We start from the raw sequence: 17,500 nt of genomic DNA on the forward strand, positions 1-17,500 counted from the left end.
AAGAACGCTCTGAATGTTACTCTCTGCTAGGGTCCCAATTCTAAAAATGTCTCAGATGATTGTGGAGCTATCTTGAGATGATTTCGGTTCAGGCTGCAGCAAAACATAGTGATATGAGCTACAGCATGATATGGCGCTTATGATTGTGTGTTTTCACAAGATCTCTGGCAATCCCATCGGTGTTACTGAGTCAGGCATTGTTGAAAAAGGTCTGTTGATTGTTAAATAAAATGAATCAATCTTTTATTTTTGGAAATCTTGATTTATATAAATACACACCAGTTCCAGTCGCTTGAATAATAACGCTCTTTCCATTGTTCATATCAATGGACGTATCATCATTCTCGCGTAACTCAATCCATTCCAACCGTTTTTGAAATGATACCATTCCATTTTAGAATTTTCAACCTGATCGTTGTCTAAATACGGGCCGTTAAGATGTGCAGTATAGCAGTTATGAAACCACCAGCCTCCTGTCCACCTTCTTGCACAATTATGATTGCTCTTATCGTTTTTGCGATCCTTCGTCGTAAATTTCATTCCAACGTGCTGTTTCAAAGAATCGCCCACAGTGCCAGTATGACCGCCCAACACCTTAAGACTATAACCTTCGGATTCACTGCCGATCACAAACGCGTCATAGCGAGCGTATTTGTACTGCCCATCGAAGTCGATCATTTCTACCAGAAGCTCATGATCCTGCGCAGTCGTCATTTGATGAATACGTTCTAAGCCGATCCAGACTTCTTCTCCAACCGTACCAAATCCATTCCTATAGTCATTCCAATTTCGATCCATGTTGAGTGAGCCATCGTAACGATGATGAATGATCATCCAACCGCCTCCATGTTTATCTTGCTCACAAAAGGCACGGAAAGAGGGTAATGTATCCTTCGCACGGAAGTTGAAAACTCCAGATACCTTCACCGGTATATCTTTGCATGATCGAAATGATCCAAACTGCATGCGTGCCATAAGTTCCAGATACTTTCCTTCTCGATTATCGCGTATGGCGATATCACTTTGTTGTTTGGACAACTCCGTAAGCTTCAACGACAAATTGGTCAAGATCTCTTCCTCATAAGCCTGCTTTGAAGCGATCGTGGACATGATCTCTGTTTGCCACTTCAAACACTCATCACGGGTTTTCATAATTTCTTCTTGTTGCCTTTGCACCTCAGTTTGTAATCGCTCCATTGAGCTACTTATGCCATCGAGTTTTGATACGATGATTTCGAAGTAAAATTCACCAAACATTTTTTTGCTTTCAATAGGACGAACTATGCTTCCGGTGAACACTACATAGACCGCAAGTAGGAACCGAAACATCCCGTACATCTTGAAAAATGTGGCGGAACAATACTAAACACAATGCGAATCAAACGTCTACCACTCAACTGTTGCTTAAATAGAAGGCGTCCATTTCGATTTATTCGATGTTTAATAAGCACATGACGATAGGAGTTAGAGTAAGAACGCTCTGAATGGTATTCTGTGCTGGTTCTACGAATGGTTATCTGTTCTAAGTATGTCTCAGATGATTACGGTTAAATCTTGAGTAGGTGTCGGTTCAGGCCTAATCAAAACATAGTGATATGAGCTTACGGTTCGCTGGAATCAATTTAATCTCTGATGCGACCCCAAATCTGAACTGGAGGGGTTGGAAACATGTTTTTTTTAATTTCGTTGAACAGGAGGGAAAAAATCATCGTAAAATCGATTAAATACGCATTTTTGGTGCTAAAATGTGATAAATTTAATCAGACTTTTTAAGATAAGAAAATAACCAACTGCATTTTTGCAACCCACTGCAAAAATATGGAAAAGGAACGAAATACTTTCACTGCTCCAGCAAATAGAAGCACAAAGCTATTGTTCGGATATAAATGTGCTAAACGAAGATACCCAGTTTTGGATAGATATCTCCGCCATGCTGAAGGTTGTAGGCATCGAAGCGTCTCCGGAACATTGCCAAAGAAAGCGGCTCCTGCTGTACAACACATACCCTGCAAACCCAACACAGCAGAGGATTTTCTTTAAAATGGTTGACCAAATACATAATGCGGAATGATACATCTTCTGAAGGGGATGATGAAGAGCAAACGATTTGAAACGACGAGATGGAATGCGTAGCGTCTCCCGGCAATACAACGACTAAATACGAAACAATCGAGGTGGTTGCCGAATCAGCACACGAACAGAACGAAGCAGCGGAAACAGATGGAGAATCCAAGGTAGAAAACACCAGAAATGTTCTACAAGCTCGCATTTATTGGGAATAAATCGTCAACTGTATTGAAACTGAAGCAAACTATTGTGCAAGCAAGCTCACATATTCTCGAAAGACTCGTTTTTGAAGCATATCGTCCCGTCATTCGTTTGGTATATGATTTCTGTGTGACTCGTGCCCGGTACAATATTGGCCTGGTTTGATGCTGCAAGAAGAGAGCTACTTTAGCAACTACGCAAAGGCAATACAGGATGGCGTAATTTACTGGAAGGCTGCTGATTGTCCGCAGCTTGTGTCTCGGTCGGTTCATATTGTGTTGGCTCGTGAGACTCGTCCGAGCTTAGGCGCTCGGCTGCGGTGCACTGTGATGGAAAAGACAAACGGAATTAAGAAACGTTTGCAGCACAAACCCCGGATCAATCGAATCCTATACCTCTCGATATTTGGCCATGAACACCTTCAGCGGATCAATGTAGTTCTCGAAGCCGAGCGCGTACATAGAGCAAATGATATCTTCTGCATTGATCGTCTTCCGCTTCTCCATGTGGCACCGATCGCTGGCCTCGGATGTGAGGAATGATATGAACTCCGAAACACACTCTTGTATGCATTCGCGTGCATCCTTGGCAATCTTGCCATTAGGTGGTATGCCGCGTTTCATGATTTTCGTGATGTTGGCTATCGGCAGAAATCGGTCCTGTTCCCGGAGCGGGCAGCTCATTTTCAGGACGTTCTCTGCCCCCGAGTCATCCGACTGGGTGTCCTCTGCTCCAAAGGAAACGGAAATGAGTATCGCAAGGAAATGCACCACACCGTCGCAGTTTCTCACCTGTATCATCCTGCATTTTTTAATAACGATTTTGAGTCCGGAAAAATCGGTTTCACGGATTTTGGGATTTTTTGTTTTGGTTTTTCGCGTTTGTTTACCATTAAGCGGTGTTTCTTGTGCGCGCTAAAAGAGCTACCCAGATAGCAGTTAGAAGATCTTCTCTCTAGAGAATTTTGTGGGGAACGATTTTACAATTGCGAACGATTACCGCTTAAATTATTTATTTCGGTTGAGGTGTATGTATTGGTCTTTTACCGTTTGTTCTGCTTCCCGAAATCTGGCCAATTAGGCCGTGTTTCTTGTGCGCGCGAAAAGAGAACTCTTCTCAGTGCTATCTGGATTGAGGGAGACTTTGGCAGTTCTGGGAAGTAGCTATCTGGGTGTAAAACAAAAAAATCCAAAAGTTGTACGTAAAAATTTCCCTGTTTAAGTGCTGAAAAGTTTTAGTGCTGAAAATTAACAAACTTTAGCCCGTAAAATGGCTGCGGTAGAAACCAAACCGAAATCGTTGGACGAAGTAGCCGACGATGCAGACCAGAACGATGAGGATGAGGTTATTGCGAACGAAAATGTGACCGAGGCCAAGAAGAAAAAGAAGCGCTCAAAAAAGCCAAAAAAATCGGGTAAGTTTGGCCGGGTTCTTACCGGATCGCTACTCCGACCAGAGGGTCACGATGGCCAACTTCCGTTTCTTGTTCACTCGTTAATTCCTGTGCGGGTTCTTGCGGCCCGCTTGCTTGGATCCAGCGTTGAGGTTATGGTTGCACGTTGCGGGTTTATTTGCGCAAGAGAAACGAGAGCAATCCGACGCGCAATTTTGCCGGATTCGGTTACTAATCATTTCCGGGACATTCTCTTCTACAGCGGCCGAAAAGGAAGATGATGATGCGTTAAATGAGGCCTTAGCGGAACGCAAAGCGGCCGATCAGAAGTCGGCTGCCAAGGAGGAATCGAAGAAGAAGCCCGCCGCACCGGAAAATGGTGAAGAGGACGCCGAGGAGGAGGATGACGAAGAGGAGGGCGCCGAAACTCCGTCCACAGACGGCGCGAAGAAAAAGAAGAAGAAGCGTAACAAAAAGAAGGGAGGAGCGGGAGGTGGTGCTGCCGGTGGCGGTGCACCAGCGGGTGCCGGAGGCAATTTGAAGCTCACAGCTCCCTCCGTGCCGATATCGGAACAGTTCCCGGACGCAAAGTACCCCGAAGGACAGATTATGCAGTATCCTGATTCAACGACGGCCAAGGATCGGTTCACGAGTGAAGAAAAGCGAGCGCTGGATCGCATGCAGCTTGACATCTACAACGAACTGCGACAGGCGGCCGAAGCGCATCGTCAAACGCGCCAGTACATGCAGAAATGGATTAAACCGGGCATGACGATGATTGAGATTTGCGAGGAGCTGGAAGGGACCGCCCGTCGTCTGATCGGCGAGAAGGGTCTGGAGGCGGGCTTAGCCTTCCCGACCGGTTGCTCGAGGAATCACTGTGCGGCACATTACACACCGAACGCCGGTGATCCCACGGTGTTGCTGTACGATGATGTGACGAAGATCGATTTCGGAACGCACATCAAGGGACGCATTATCGATTGTGCGTTTACGCTGTCGTTCAACCCGAAGTACGATAAGTTACTGGAGGCGGTCCGGGAGGCGACGGAAACCGGCATCCGGGAAGCGGGAATCGACGTTAGGCTGTGCGATATCGGTGCGGCCATCCAGGAGGTCATGGAATCGTACGAGGTCGAGCTGGACGGCAAAACGTACCAGGTGAAGAGCATCCGCAACCTGAACGGTCACTCGATCAGCCCGTACAGGATCCATGCCGGTAAAACGGTCCCCATCGTGAAGGGTGGCGAGACGACGCGAATGGAGGAGAACGAGTTCTACGCCATCGAAACGTTTGGTTCCACCGGTCGTGGTCTGGTGCACGATGATATGGATTGCTCGCACTACATGAAGAATTTCGATGCACCGATGGTGCCACTACGGCTTCAATCCTCCAAGCAGCTACTGGGCACGATCTGTCGGAACTTTGGCACGCTAGCGTTCTGCAAGCGCTGGTTGGACCGTGCTGGTGCGACCAAGTATCAGATGGCACTAAAGGATCTGTGCGATAAGGGTATCGTCGAGGCATATCCACCACTTTGCGACGTCAAGGGCAGTTTCACGGCCCAGTACGAACACACGATCATGTTGCGACCGACCTGCAAGGAAGTGGTGTCCCGTGGCGATGACTACTGAGATGGGCTGGACAGATGCTGGACCCACGGAAGAACTAGAGCGTCGAGTACGAAGAGCATTGGTTTGATGTTTTGTTCTGTACCACCGACACATCGCCGCCTGGCCGATCGCTTTCGTTAACACAGCACCGATCAAAGGTTTGGTTTTCGATCATAATGCGTTGTTCACAAACATTTGTCATCCGTTGTAATAAAGCGAGATTCGTAAAGATGATAAGGAAGGTGTGTTTATAGTTGCTACATTTTATGCGCTCACGGTCCACAGACACGCATTATCTAGCATCAGGATGCATCATCACTCGCGGTCATGGTTTGTATATCTCTCGATCTCTCTGCTCCCTGCGCGTTACATGCAAATTAATTAAATTCAAATGCATTTGCTCACCCTGGTGCACACGAGGTGGTCCAGGTCTCTACACCTCTGCGACCTCCGACCGTCGACTGCACGTCACGTTCCTGCACACGCCAATCAAGCACTCGGCACGCACGTAGGTGCATTACTCATCCGGTCGCTAGTTATGATCGGCGATGCTAGGCGATTGTCTTATGCTGCGTGTAGTGTAATGATCGTGCGGTTAAAGTACACGCGCCAAGGAACCGATCTTGAACTAGGACGACGACATTTTCAAGCAACTTCCGCTCATGTCTTGGTGGTGTAAGCGATGCAGATTGGCGTTGAGCATATCAAATTTTCTTGCTAATTTGCACAAACTCAAATGCAACGGATACGATCAGTGCTGGATCTCTGGAAATCGCCAAAAAGCGGGCGCGCGTTGGCGAACCGAGTGGCGGGGTCACAATGGCCCCACGGTTCTTCTGCATTACGTAATTGGATGTAATGACATAAAACATTCATGAAACTCAAGAAATCACACACAGGGCGCACAGGCGATCACGAGCAAGCAGCAGCTGGTGTTGGTGGTGGTGTGGTGTCGTGTGGTTCGCGGTCATGACGCGCCTCAAAGTGCGTTGAGCTTGGCGAGGGACGGGGAGGAGGAGTGGGAAAGAGTGGTGCGTCGAAAACAGGTTAGCTAAGGGGCCGTTTTAGAGAGGGAGAGACCCTCCACCGCGTGTAGGTCACTGGCGAGGGAATGACTCTGTTTTTTTTACTCTCCATTTTTGCGAGACCAAATCGAATTCGATTCGTTTCGAGTGTCTACCACAGGTCGCAATTGGGGCATCGAGGTTTTTGAAGCGCGTTTTTCGCTCTTGCTGGCTGGCCATCAGCACGGATCGGATCGTGACACCGCACCGCGCACTCGCGTGCAACGAGTCCACGTGACACGCTAGTCCAGCAGCTGGCGTGGCATGCGATCGCTTCGAGCTTAGGAGCGTGAAGAGTTTTGGAAGATTAACGAGTGAAAGGTGTCCCCCTTCCCTGGCGCTCCTTCTCTCGGGGAGCGGGGGTTCATGTTCATGTCACTCTGGTGCCGTCTGCGGTGGCTCTGTTGGTGAAGGTTGCGGATCAGCACCGCAGAGCGCAGCGGCGCTGTGAATGAAGTTCCATTTGGTGGAACCTTCGGTCCAGCAGCATCAAGCACCGAGCCAACGAGATATGGCCACGATTGGCGTTCAGGATCGGTAGTTTAGCCAGCACGACGGAGCTGGCCATGGGCTTGATCTTGATGGAATGTTTTTGAGAAACACTTGGGGGCAACGGTCGTCCGCGGCGCGCACAATTCAAATACATATGGATGCTCGATTTGGGAGAGAACGGCGGTTTGGTGAAGCAAAAATTAGGGTCAATGCCGAGCAGCGTAATGAAACAACCTCCGGTGTTGATTGAGCTTTGTTCCCGCGTAAATCTCCTTACCGGTGCTCTTTTGGATCGTCTTCAACCGACCAGCGGCGCTAGCGTTTAATCCGCGGACCTCGGTGGGATTTAGATAATGTCCGAAAGCCCCTAACGCCCGAAAAAAACCCCTCAAAATGCTCCAATTACTGGCGCCAGTTATTCTACTTTTTATTCCGGAAAATGCGATACCTAGTTTTCCGACTCGATTCGTCGTCGTCGTGGTAGCTTCCCTTTCTTCTTTTGTGACCTACCGTTGAATGGATGAATGAATCGAGCTTCTTTCATCTCCCATTCACCAATGCGCTCGCCCTCCCCCCACATACCATCAGCTGTACCGTGGTGTTTTAATCAAATCGTGGGAATCGTGGCGTCGAGTGCGATAAGCGCATGAAATCGCTTCGGTGACGTACCTCGTGGAGGGTGTGCAATGTGTTGAGGTGCAAGGGAAGGAGGAAGAAACCGGTATGAATGGAAATTCGAGCGGCATATTCGAGCCACGAATCGTCGTCGTCGTCGTCGTCGGCCGAGTGGCCACACACGTGATTTTTCGTGTTTCCGCGAACGTGGCGTCGTCGTGCATCATCGCGTGAGCTCCACCACGAACGACGAGCGCCCCCAGAGACCGGCATCAGCGTAAGAGAATGTGGAGAGCAGGCAAACCGCGAGATGGAGCCGCTTAGTGCTCCACCAGCATGGAGAGAAAATGCATAGAAAAATATCGGCAGGAATCGTTATCAGATCCGATATTCTTATTTTGTAAAACGATTTCAATTCAGTGAAAGAATTTCACAAACATAACACCAACATATGGTGTAACCTCACCAGGAGCCGATTGGGCAGAGCATTACTAATTTACTCTCTTGATCCTTCGGCGGTTCGACCCCACTTTGGGGGGCGACCCGAAGTGAAACATCGGGTTTCTCTCACAAAGTCTGAGTATCCTGCAGAGCTCACGCAACTGCCGAGCTGCCGACCCGTCGTACGTCGTACATCGCGCAAAACCTTGGACGAGACCTGCGGACCAACCAGACCAAAGCAACTAGAGCCGCGCTGCTGCTAGTGGTGTTGTGTACTCTCAGCGCGCCCTCCACATAGTATAGTGGGGTACTGACGACAACGACGATGACGACGACGACGACGACGTAGCAGCAACCACGCAGTCAGCCAGCTAGCCAGCCAGGCCAGCCATCTAGGCAGTTAGGCCGCCAGCGAGCAAGCAACGCGTCTGACCTAGTAGTAGTCGACAGTTGCGTTCGATCATTCAACCAGAACGGTGTTCCCTCCTAACACGACGTTGCGTCACGTGCGCGTAGTGTGTCACATCTCTCACCTCCGGTGCAGTCTCTAGTGTCGTGGTACGTGGTACGTCATAAGGTATACTACCTACATAAGGTCCTTGAGGGGCTCCTTCTGCTGGAGATGATCCTTTGCAGAGGTACCAGCATAGAGCATGTTTGTTGTGGCAACAACACACAACAACACAAGCTCACGTGGTGGTGTAGTGACCGCGTTCCCCTGCTGTGGTGCTTTAACTCCTTCTCCTCGGATAGCCGGCCTCAGACCAACAACCAGAGGCCCACAGCGTGCTAGCGTGGTGTATCAGTGTGTGCGTAATTACGGTCGGATTTTTTTTGCCTTTTGAGGGTCACAAACTGCTGCTGCTGCTGCTGCCTTGCTTCGTTCCTGACGTCCATCGATGGTGCACTAACTAGGTGCCTGCGTCGAGCGAGCCCCCGATGTGCGTTCAGAGCTGTGGTGGTACAGAGACACCACCATCGCCACCATCGACGACCTTACGCAGGCAGCTGATAGCAGACTGGGTGTCGTCAAAAGGGCTTTACATCCTCGTGCGACCAGCGCGAGACAATCGGGAAACCACGAGAGAAGTACAGAAGTGTCTGGGTGGTGCCAAAGGTGTGCTGTTGATTGTGAGAGGACGGATCGTGGTGCGTGGTCGCGAGAGTACAGACAGTGTGAGCAGGCCACGCATGTACTACTACTAAAACGCGCGGTGCCCCTTCACCGAAAAGGGTCGGATATGGTGTGGTGCACCCACAGTAACCGACCACCCCCCTCCCCGCCCATCCCGCAAGGTTTTCGTCTTTCGTCGCCCTCCATTTTTGCGCTCTTCACCTTCACGCGTGTTCGCTTGCGCTCTCCATCGCTTCGATCAGTGTATTATCGTGCGTGCGCTAGTGCGTGTGTGTGTGTATGTATGTGTGGCTGTGTGCAATGGACGCGCGCGTGCATTTTGCGTGCAACGCTGGTCTCTGCTTGAGCGGGGAGGGCCGGGTGTCCCTCTGAGTCGGATACTTGGATCGAGTTTTGTTACTTTTTTTTTGCTTTCGGCTTGTTCGGTGGTTTGGTCGCAGCAACCGGTGGCATAGTGCTGTGCAATGGCCAACGTGATGATAGTCGTGATGGTGGTCGTAGTGGATGTGATTTTTATTTAGTCGTCGTTGCCATCGAGCTCAAGAACTGTTACTTCGATCCCCGGGGGGAGAGTGAGTTGACCGCGTGGAATGCAGTATCGCCAAGTTGCTCTGCCTCTCCGCAGCGGTGGTTGAATACCGGATCATGTACACACAGCACCAGAGCCTCGGATGCTCGCATCGGAACACCGGTTTATGGGTTGGGATTATGTAGGAAGCGCTACGAGATGCTAACCACCCCTAATGATCCGAAGCGGAATGAGGACGGTGGTGGTTGTTTTGAACTTTCATCCTCATTAGCCCGTGCACCGGGGCGATGCTGCTACTGCTCCGGTACAGCAGCTGTGCGCTTTAGCATGGTAATGGAGCATAGCAGTGACAGGGCACTCGAGAGTAGGGCCGTACCGTACGACCAAAACCGTAGTACCACACACACACACACACACATAAACACACCGGTACTAAACCGTTTTGCAAACTCACATTGAGGTTAATTCGATGGTATCCTCGTGCTTGAAATGTGTAATTGTGTCGCAACTAGCGATGGTACCATGTTGTAATGCCGTTTCATTTTTCGCCTTCCTTCCACCCGTACGCTATCCTTGTTTCTGATTGTTGAAAGTGTTGTCCTCTCGACGCGGACTCTACGGCGACGGTGACGCATCGTTCGATGACGATGATGATGCCACCCAGACGCCGCTTGAAATGCCGAAACGCTCGCGCCGATCGGCCAAACGTCGCGACAACGGACGATACGGGGAGGACCTTTTTTTAAAAAAAAACACACACACACACACACATTTTGCGCTCGCAGCCATAGTTGGCAAAATTCCTGCCACCCGATGCCAAGTGTGGAGTGAACCAGAAATGGTCACGCGGCCGCGAGACTACGCGGCGTACTCGCTGGTACGCTGGTCGTCACGGTTTGGCCAAACAACTGCTACTGCTACTGGGACATTCATTTTATCCGGGTTCCACATGCTCTACGCTTTGTACCAGTATTCGAGCCAAAAGTGCCGATTGCCACGGAAGAAAATACATGATCACCGCCCACCAACGGACCCGATGATGATGGCACTGACGGGACTGATCGAATAGGAATCTGAGGCCGTGTATCTCAGATGCCTGTGTGTGTGTGCGCGAAAGTGGGAACAAATTAATGGAGCGGATAATTTCGAAATTTATTTCCCTCGCAGCACACATTCCCTTCCTTTCAAGACGACGCGTCCCGGAAGCTGAGACAGTGCCACATTCCAACGCCCCGAAAAACACCCCCTCGGTTTGGGGTAGTTCGGGGGCGGTGAGGTTGAGATTGTTTGTCTGGGTTGTAAAAGGGAGACTCCCGGCACCCCAAAGGCGCTAGGCTATAATTGCTATCTTCGGCGTCATAAAATCATCAAATCACATCCACAATAAAATCGTATAAATGATCCATCCATTTGGCAAATTGTGGCCGGCCGGCACCGTCACGTCCGGCCCCCTGGTTTGGGTTTTGGGGTAAGTTGGGAGAGGAGTACGGTGAAATTAATGTGCCAAAACGGTCGGACGGGGAATGCAACAGCAAGAAACGTCCGCGAGTCTTATCGCGCTGAGACAGAAACGCGAAAGACGATGCACAACTCCAGGTCCGGATCATCGTCATGCACTGCACTGCCACTGCCACTGTCCACCCACCGCGCTAGCCGCCGGTCAAGGGTGCGAGGGAAGATTTATAAATAAATAAATTTCCAACCGCCAGAAATCGGATCGTACATCGTACGTTGCGCGGTCCGCCTTTTTGGTGGTGCTCCCGGTTGCGTTTCCCTTCACCATCTTTTTTTTTTGTGTGTTGCTGTTGAAGATGTTTGAATCGTAAATGAATGTGCCACCCGAAGTCATCAATAATCTGTCGGCGGTCGGTGGTGGTCGTCGTCGTCGCCGCCGTTACATCGACCGTTGCGATCACGAGACGAGAAGATGTACGAGTGAAGGTAGACGAAATATGGGAAAAAACATGAAAGATGTTCGCGTGCAAAGCCCGCGTGAAGCCCACGGGCAACAGCAGCGGCAGCAACAGCACCCTCTGTCTCATAATTATGCATAAATTTATGCACGACCCCCTTCCCGGCCGACAATCCGAGCGTGGTTCGCGTGTCACTCGCTACCGTCGCGATGGGTGCGCGAATGCTTAATGAAGAGATGAAGTTGGGGAGTTGTCGAGGTCGCGCGTGCAGCGAAAATGAAGAATGCGACCGGATTTCTTATCGCTTTTTTTTCGTTGCAGAAGAAGATTCTTAGCTTCTTAACTGAATTCTGTATTACAAAAAAGTGCGCGGAATGAGAATGGAGGTTAAGAGAGTGAGTTTTGTGCACAAGAAAATTGAAGCGAACCAGTGATCGTGTTGTTTGTGATACTGACAAGTTCTTCTAAACGGTCTGTTCGATGCAAATGTGACCAGAAAGAAAGCGAAATCGGTGATCGTGACAGTGTTTGTGATTGTGGAACGCGCCGCAATGAAATTGTGAAACGAATGAAGATAAATTGTTAAACAGATTGGATGAATGAAACGCGAGAACGAGTCATAACAAGCGCCAGAGATAAGTGATCGTTAGAAAGTGGTTCGAGATTACGAGCAGCAACGATCGAAATCGAATAACACCATCAAAGGCGAGCATCAAACGGTAAGCCAATGCCGCAAAACCCAACCGCAAACTGACACTAAACAGACACTCGGCCTTAGTCTCATATGAGGAAAAATAACTTCAAGTTCCTTAACAACAACCTTCTCTTCATATCGGTGATAATACTCGGTACTCGGCTCAAGTTGCAAAGTTGCGTTGATAGGATCCATTAGCATCAAATTAAACTTCATAAGCATGTGCCACGAACTAGCGTGCTCTTGGAAAAACGCTTCACTTTCTTAGAACACATCCATCCTAAATTATGCATCACCTTGTGACCAACCTTTAGCATCGTTTACGGTTATGAAACTCTGGCAACCTCGGCAAAACCCGGCAAAAGCCCCAACGTTTCGCTTCATCTACTCCAGTTACAGCGTCTTGTTTGTTTTAAAGCATGCCCGGCAAGTGGAACGCATGCCCCTGTTTTTCGCGTGATTCCATACGGAAGCGGCCACTTTTGGAATGGTTGAAGAAAAGGTTTTTCCGGTCCGACGTCTGCAAGAAGGCTGAAGTGATCGCACACAAAGGGAGCCGCAGACCTTTAAAGAGAATCATCCATTTTTCTTTCCGCATTTTTTGTGTTGTTTCGAATCCCAGCCAACCAGCCATCCTGTGTGGCCACCGCGTTCTACCAAAGCGAACTTTGGGTTTGTAATTAAAGGGCCATATTCTCCGCTGTCCGGACGAAGTGCTCGGAAGGCGCGCGGGCGCGTTGTCTTGTGGTTTTATGATGCTCGAATTTGCCAGCCACTGTGCTTTTATGGATCACCAAAAGCGAACGCACGGTCCGTCAAAAAGGCTGAATGAGTTTGTGGCGTCAGTAAACCGGATGATGGTTCCGGCACGCAGCGGGAGGGAAACCACCATCGTTTACCACTAATTATGGACCCTTTTTAATGCGCCCAGCCCCCAGTCTGTGGGGCCTAAGACACCCCAAAGAGAACCATAATTGAGATGCTAAATATCTCGTATAATCGAGTAATTCCCCTCCTGTTTCCGTTCGGAATTGCTTCAGTAGTCTTGCAATTGCGGGATGTCCACAATGAGGTGGTGTGCGTTTCAATTGCCTTCAAAAGTGGAATGAAATGAAACAAATTGTGGCTGAACACTGTGGAGAAGTCTTAATTACGATCAAGACCTCAAACAGTCTAGCCTTTTCTATTGAAACCACAAACACCACAACACAGCAAACGTGGCGGCCAATCAATCGCATTGAACGAAAAAAGGCTGCACGAAGAACCGTAGCTCCTCGTAAGCAATATTTATTAATTATCTTATTAACCTTCGACAAATCCTTGCGCTGCAGGACTCAGCGAACGGCGAAGCACGACGGTACGGATCGTACCCTGTACTAACGACTCAATTACCGAATCCATACGCTTTCGTGGATCCTTCCACCGTATCCAACGGCTGCAAACCGGTGCCCAACGATACAACTTCGTTCGTTTGGTTCGTCCTTTTTGGTTCGTATCGGCCGGGTCGGGTCCCTCCCTCCTTGTGAGTCCCTCTGTCCCGTTGTTTACAGTGACCGGCATAAGTAAAAGCCCACCCCTAGATTTTTGTAGATTTTTGACTATAAATTCTACATTTTCTATCGTATCCGGCAAGTGTTGTGTTTTTCTTGTAGGTTTAACATTCCTCTTTCAGTTTCACTAGCTTTCATCTCGATTGGATTGATAACAAATTTTTGATAAATGTTTAAATGAGAGATGGTCGATCACAGATGTGACAAAAGTAAAAGCCCACTTTACAATAAATATTATTGTGACTCTAATAAAGCCCTCTGGTTACTATATCTTTGTTAGGCCTTTAGTTTGCATCTGTTTTAAAGTTTTAGGTCCCCCCCTCCCCCCCATTATTGTTTACAGTAATTTAATCCATCAATCGTAGCAGTTCCAGTAGTAAGTCGATTGCACACGGGTTTTCGCTAAAGAAATGAGTGTATGGGAGGAAAAAAAATCGTTGCATGCACGAAATCTTCTTATGCAGCATTGATTCAATCATGTGTCTCAACAGATATTAACAGAAAAAATATTATTAGTAGGGGACACCTTTATGCCATCATGACTAATCACCAATGTTCATCAGAACAGCAAATGAGATTTTAAAACGGACGTTCTGGGAAGACGAATGATCAAACAAATGATAAAAGCCATTCCGGAGATTAGGAAATCGTTAGAATTAACTATCTGTTCCATCATGAAAACCCTGTCGCTGTCTATTTTGGAGCAAACTATGCCACATTAGATTAGCTCTACATGAGTACAAGAGTGCGTATGCTAAAAGTCTTCCGTTTCTAAGCCAAAAATATGGTTAAACGTTTGAATTTCACCCGGAAATGTGTAACCAAGTTAAAATAAGGCTAGAGCAATGTTCTATAGTCTGACGAATCATAAATGGAAACATTTAGTATAAACTATCACGAAAGAGATTGGCGGAAAATAAACCATGGTTTGCAAGAACGTAATGTACCGGTCATAATCAAGCACGTAGGTGGTAGTATGAAGTTGCGGGGTGTATTTTCCATGGGTCTTGTGGACAATTTAAAGAAAAGGATGGTATTACGGCGGGCGAAAATAATGTTGACACCCTTAATAACTATTTGATGGACTCAGTACGAATAAGCCCATTTAAAAGCACTCTTGTTATGCTACAGGGCAGAGATCACAAACATACTGCTAAAATAACTAATATTTTTTAATGTTCCCGCGTCACTCCCCTTCTCAAATGGCCTTCTCAAAGCCCAGATTTTCAACGGATCAAGAATTTTTCGGAAATTTTAGATAAAAATTTCATTAAGAATTATGTTATTATCAAAACAATTATTTTTTTGAATGTTATTCAACAAGTTTGAACCTCAATACACCTGAAATCGTATAGACGGCATGCCAAAACACCTGTAACTTAAAATCCGAGCTAAGGATGGACCATATTCATTGTTAAGGAAATTTCATTGTAGGTGGGCTTTTACTTTTGTCACATCTGTGATCGACCATCTCTTATTTAAACATTTATTAAAAATTTGTTATCGATCCAATCGAGATGAAAGCTAGTGAAACTGAAAGAGGAATGTTAAACCTACAAGAAAAACACAACACTTGCCGGATACGATAGAAAATATAGGATTTACAATCGAAAATCTACAAAAATCTAGGGGTGGGCTTTTACTTATGCCGGTCACTGTATGCTCTCGTTACCAAACAACGTTAGCTGGATATCTATTTATCGCTCCCATACATACCCGGGTACCGGGGGTTCGAAGCACGTACTAGCACGCTGCTACACCCTCTCGAGCGCCATAGATGGAACAACTTTCTGCTCGTCGATCGCCCACACGACCTCCGCACCTCCATTTTCCTGTGATCTTCTGTGGCCAAACAGTTACCGAAACATCGAGTACCACGAGCCCAGTGCGGGTGACGGTTGGGGAAGAGAAGTCGAAGAAAAGGTCACGTCATCGAAGCGAACCCCGAAAGTGGGTTACTCGGGCTCGGGCCAGCATGCAATCTTTGCTCTTCGCTACGCCGCTCCGCGCTCCACCGATTGATTCGTGCGGCCAGGGCATAAGGGAATGAATATTGTTTTGCGTTCGCTTGTATCGTTTGATCGCGGCGTCCCCACCCTGGTACACGTTCTCGATGCTCTAAGTGTCCTTCTGATGGTTTGCTTGCACAAGCAGTCTTGTTAAGCGGATAGCGGAGCGTGTACTCGGCCCCCCGTTTAGTCCCAGGCTTCGACTGCACCTCTTGGACTGGGACTAACCTGATGATATTGATGCGTCCTAGTGTTTTGGCCCAGATTCCAATAGGAAGCAAGCACGTCCCGTTATTCCCGTCAGTAAATGAAGAGAGCCAACGAGAACTTTGTCATCCGTCCGGAAAAAGGCGTCCCAAGTTCGTTCTGTCGTCATCTTTCAGCCGATCGACCCACTTCTTACGGGCTCCATCGTCCACCATGGTCTGGCTAAATTCCTCTTTTCCGTTCACTTGCACTCCGCCTGTCGCCTACTGCTGTGTCCGAAGGGTGGAAGAGCAGGAACCAAATGCGTGTGTAATGGGCATCACTTGGCTCCTTCGATAGGTCTGGGGAAAACTGCGTAAAATAGGACAATGATGCGAACGCTCGCCAATGGAGGAAGACTAGCCAAAGCATGCCATGGAAAGGGAGAAAAAGAAATGGCAGCGAAAAACAGCCGGGGAAATGAATGAGATGCCCAACTATCAAAAACAAACAGAGGCGACATCACAATGGAATTGTAGCAGGAGGATAAGGAAAATGAAGAGCAAAAGAAAAAAATGCTTTCGCCCTCTCGCCCCCTCCCAGCGGAAGGCGGAAATGGCGCTGTGAACGGAAACTTAAATATCATGACGACCATCCGCATCTGCCCTACTTCTCGTCGGTCTGCCACGCCACGATTCCCTGTGGTTAGTGTAGCCATCGGTTCGATGGTCTGTTGGATTGGCATGGAGTACGCCAGCAGCAGCAGCTGGGAACGGCGCTGTCCTTTGCCGTTGCTTCCGGTCCAGCGTGGGTTATTGGTTTGTTTACTTTCCAGTTTTTCCTTCCTCGTTTTCGGTTCTCCAGTTCTCATTCGCTGTTATCAGGACGTTCTTGGTGTCATGCCGTTTTGGGCCGTGGGCTCAGTTTTGGGCGTACACAGCCTCCCACTCCCGCCTCGTTATGCTGCCTCGCAAATAGAGCGTGACGTGGTGGTGATTGGTGGTGGAAAATTGATAATTCTCTCCATCTCTATTGTGGAGGATGACTGCAACTTTGCCTCGTGGGATTTGCATCGGCGGTCTCGGAGTCGGTTACATCAAATCTGACCGTAAGTCGGTTGGTCGACACGACAGAGGATAGTCCTAGTGGTTGGTAGTTCCGGCTTTATCCGGCTTGTTTACCCCCCCCCCCCCCCCCCAACGGAACATACAGAGAATCTCGGGAAGTGGATTTAGGTTTCCGGTATCCGGTGCGGTGGTCGGATTTTCGATGAAGTTCTGCTCTACGAGGGTTGATTAATGGTATTTTAATGATCGGCCACGCGGGATGGATTTTTCATCGGCAGTTGTGTTAGTTTTCCGTTTCCGCATTGATTTATGTGCCCTCGCATATTTACATACCCGGGATCGGATTCCCCACGAACAACGATTTATTTTATCTGGATGTTCACGTTTGCTAGGGTTATCTCGATTGGTTATTGGTTTTAAAATAAATCGGATTGTCCTTTCGTTGAAAAGGGTAGCTAGATAGGGTTGGAAGTTAATTGGACATTCATGTTGCTCCCCGGAGATTATTGAGGTGCTTTTATTGTAAACTC

General features: G+C 48.3%; 4 protein-coding genes across 5 annotated transcripts in view; 2 read left to right on the forward strand and 2 right to left on the reverse strand.

The window, feature by feature from the left end:
* The window catches only part of LOC125948503 (microfibril-associated glycoprotein 4-like), a 2,749-nt gene extending 1,286 nt beyond the window's left edge, over positions 1-1,463 (reverse strand). The window contains exons 1-2 of one of the 2 annotated variants that reach the window (XM_049674643.1): positions 280-1,463; positions 1-211 (exon numbers count right to left, since the gene is read on the reverse strand). The exon at positions 1-211 is cut by the window's left edge and continues 814 nt beyond it. In XM_049674643.1, the coding sequence (XP_049530600.1) occupies positions 319-1,338 (1,020 nt within the window). In that variant the 5' untranslated portion in view covers positions 1,339-1,463 and the 3' untranslated portion in view covers positions 1-211; positions 280-318. The remainder of the gene's footprint in view (positions 212-279) is intronic. The other variant, XM_049674644.1, reaches the window with a different exon arrangement.
* A 788-nt stretch (positions 1,464-2,251) lies between these two features.
* LOC125948505 (uncharacterized) lies at positions 2,252-3,173 on the reverse strand. The gene is made up of 4 exons (XM_049674646.1): positions 3,060-3,173; positions 2,664-2,995; positions 2,496-2,592; positions 2,252-2,435 (listed from the first exon to the last, which is right to left on the reverse strand). The coding sequence occupies exons 1-4, from the start codon at positions 3,073-3,075 to the stop codon at positions 2,329-2,331; spliced, it is 552 nt and encodes a 183-aa protein (XP_049530603.1). The 5' UTR covers positions 3,076-3,173; the 3' UTR covers positions 2,252-2,328.
* A 253-nt stretch (positions 3,174-3,426) lies between these two features.
* LOC125948502 (uncharacterized) lies at positions 3,427-5,551 on the forward strand. Its single transcript, XM_049674642.1, has 2 exons — positions 3,427-3,682; positions 3,924-5,551. The coding sequence occupies exons 1-2, from the start codon at positions 3,538-3,540 to the stop codon at positions 5,294-5,296; spliced, it is 1,518 nt and encodes a 505-aa protein (XP_049530599.1). The 5' UTR covers positions 3,427-3,537; the 3' UTR covers positions 5,297-5,551.
* A 2,828-nt stretch (positions 5,552-8,379) lies between these two features.
* LOC125948500 (leucine-rich repeat-containing G-protein coupled receptor 5) overlaps positions 8,380-17,500 on the forward strand; it is a 91,927-nt gene continuing 82,806 nt past the window's right edge. Inside the window, exons 1-2 of the mRNA XM_049674637.1 lie at positions 8,380-8,464; positions 11,786-12,183. The gene's annotated coding sequence lies outside the window, so the exon portion shown is untranslated. The remainder of the gene's footprint in view (positions 8,465-11,785; positions 12,184-17,500) is intronic.

This window comes from Anopheles darlingi, chromosome 2, assembly GCF_943734745.1.
Source record: "Anopheles darlingi chromosome 2, idAnoDarlMG_H_01, whole genome shotgun sequence".
NCBI classification, from domain to species: Eukaryota; Metazoa; Arthropoda; class Insecta; order Diptera; family Culicidae; genus Anopheles; species Anopheles darlingi.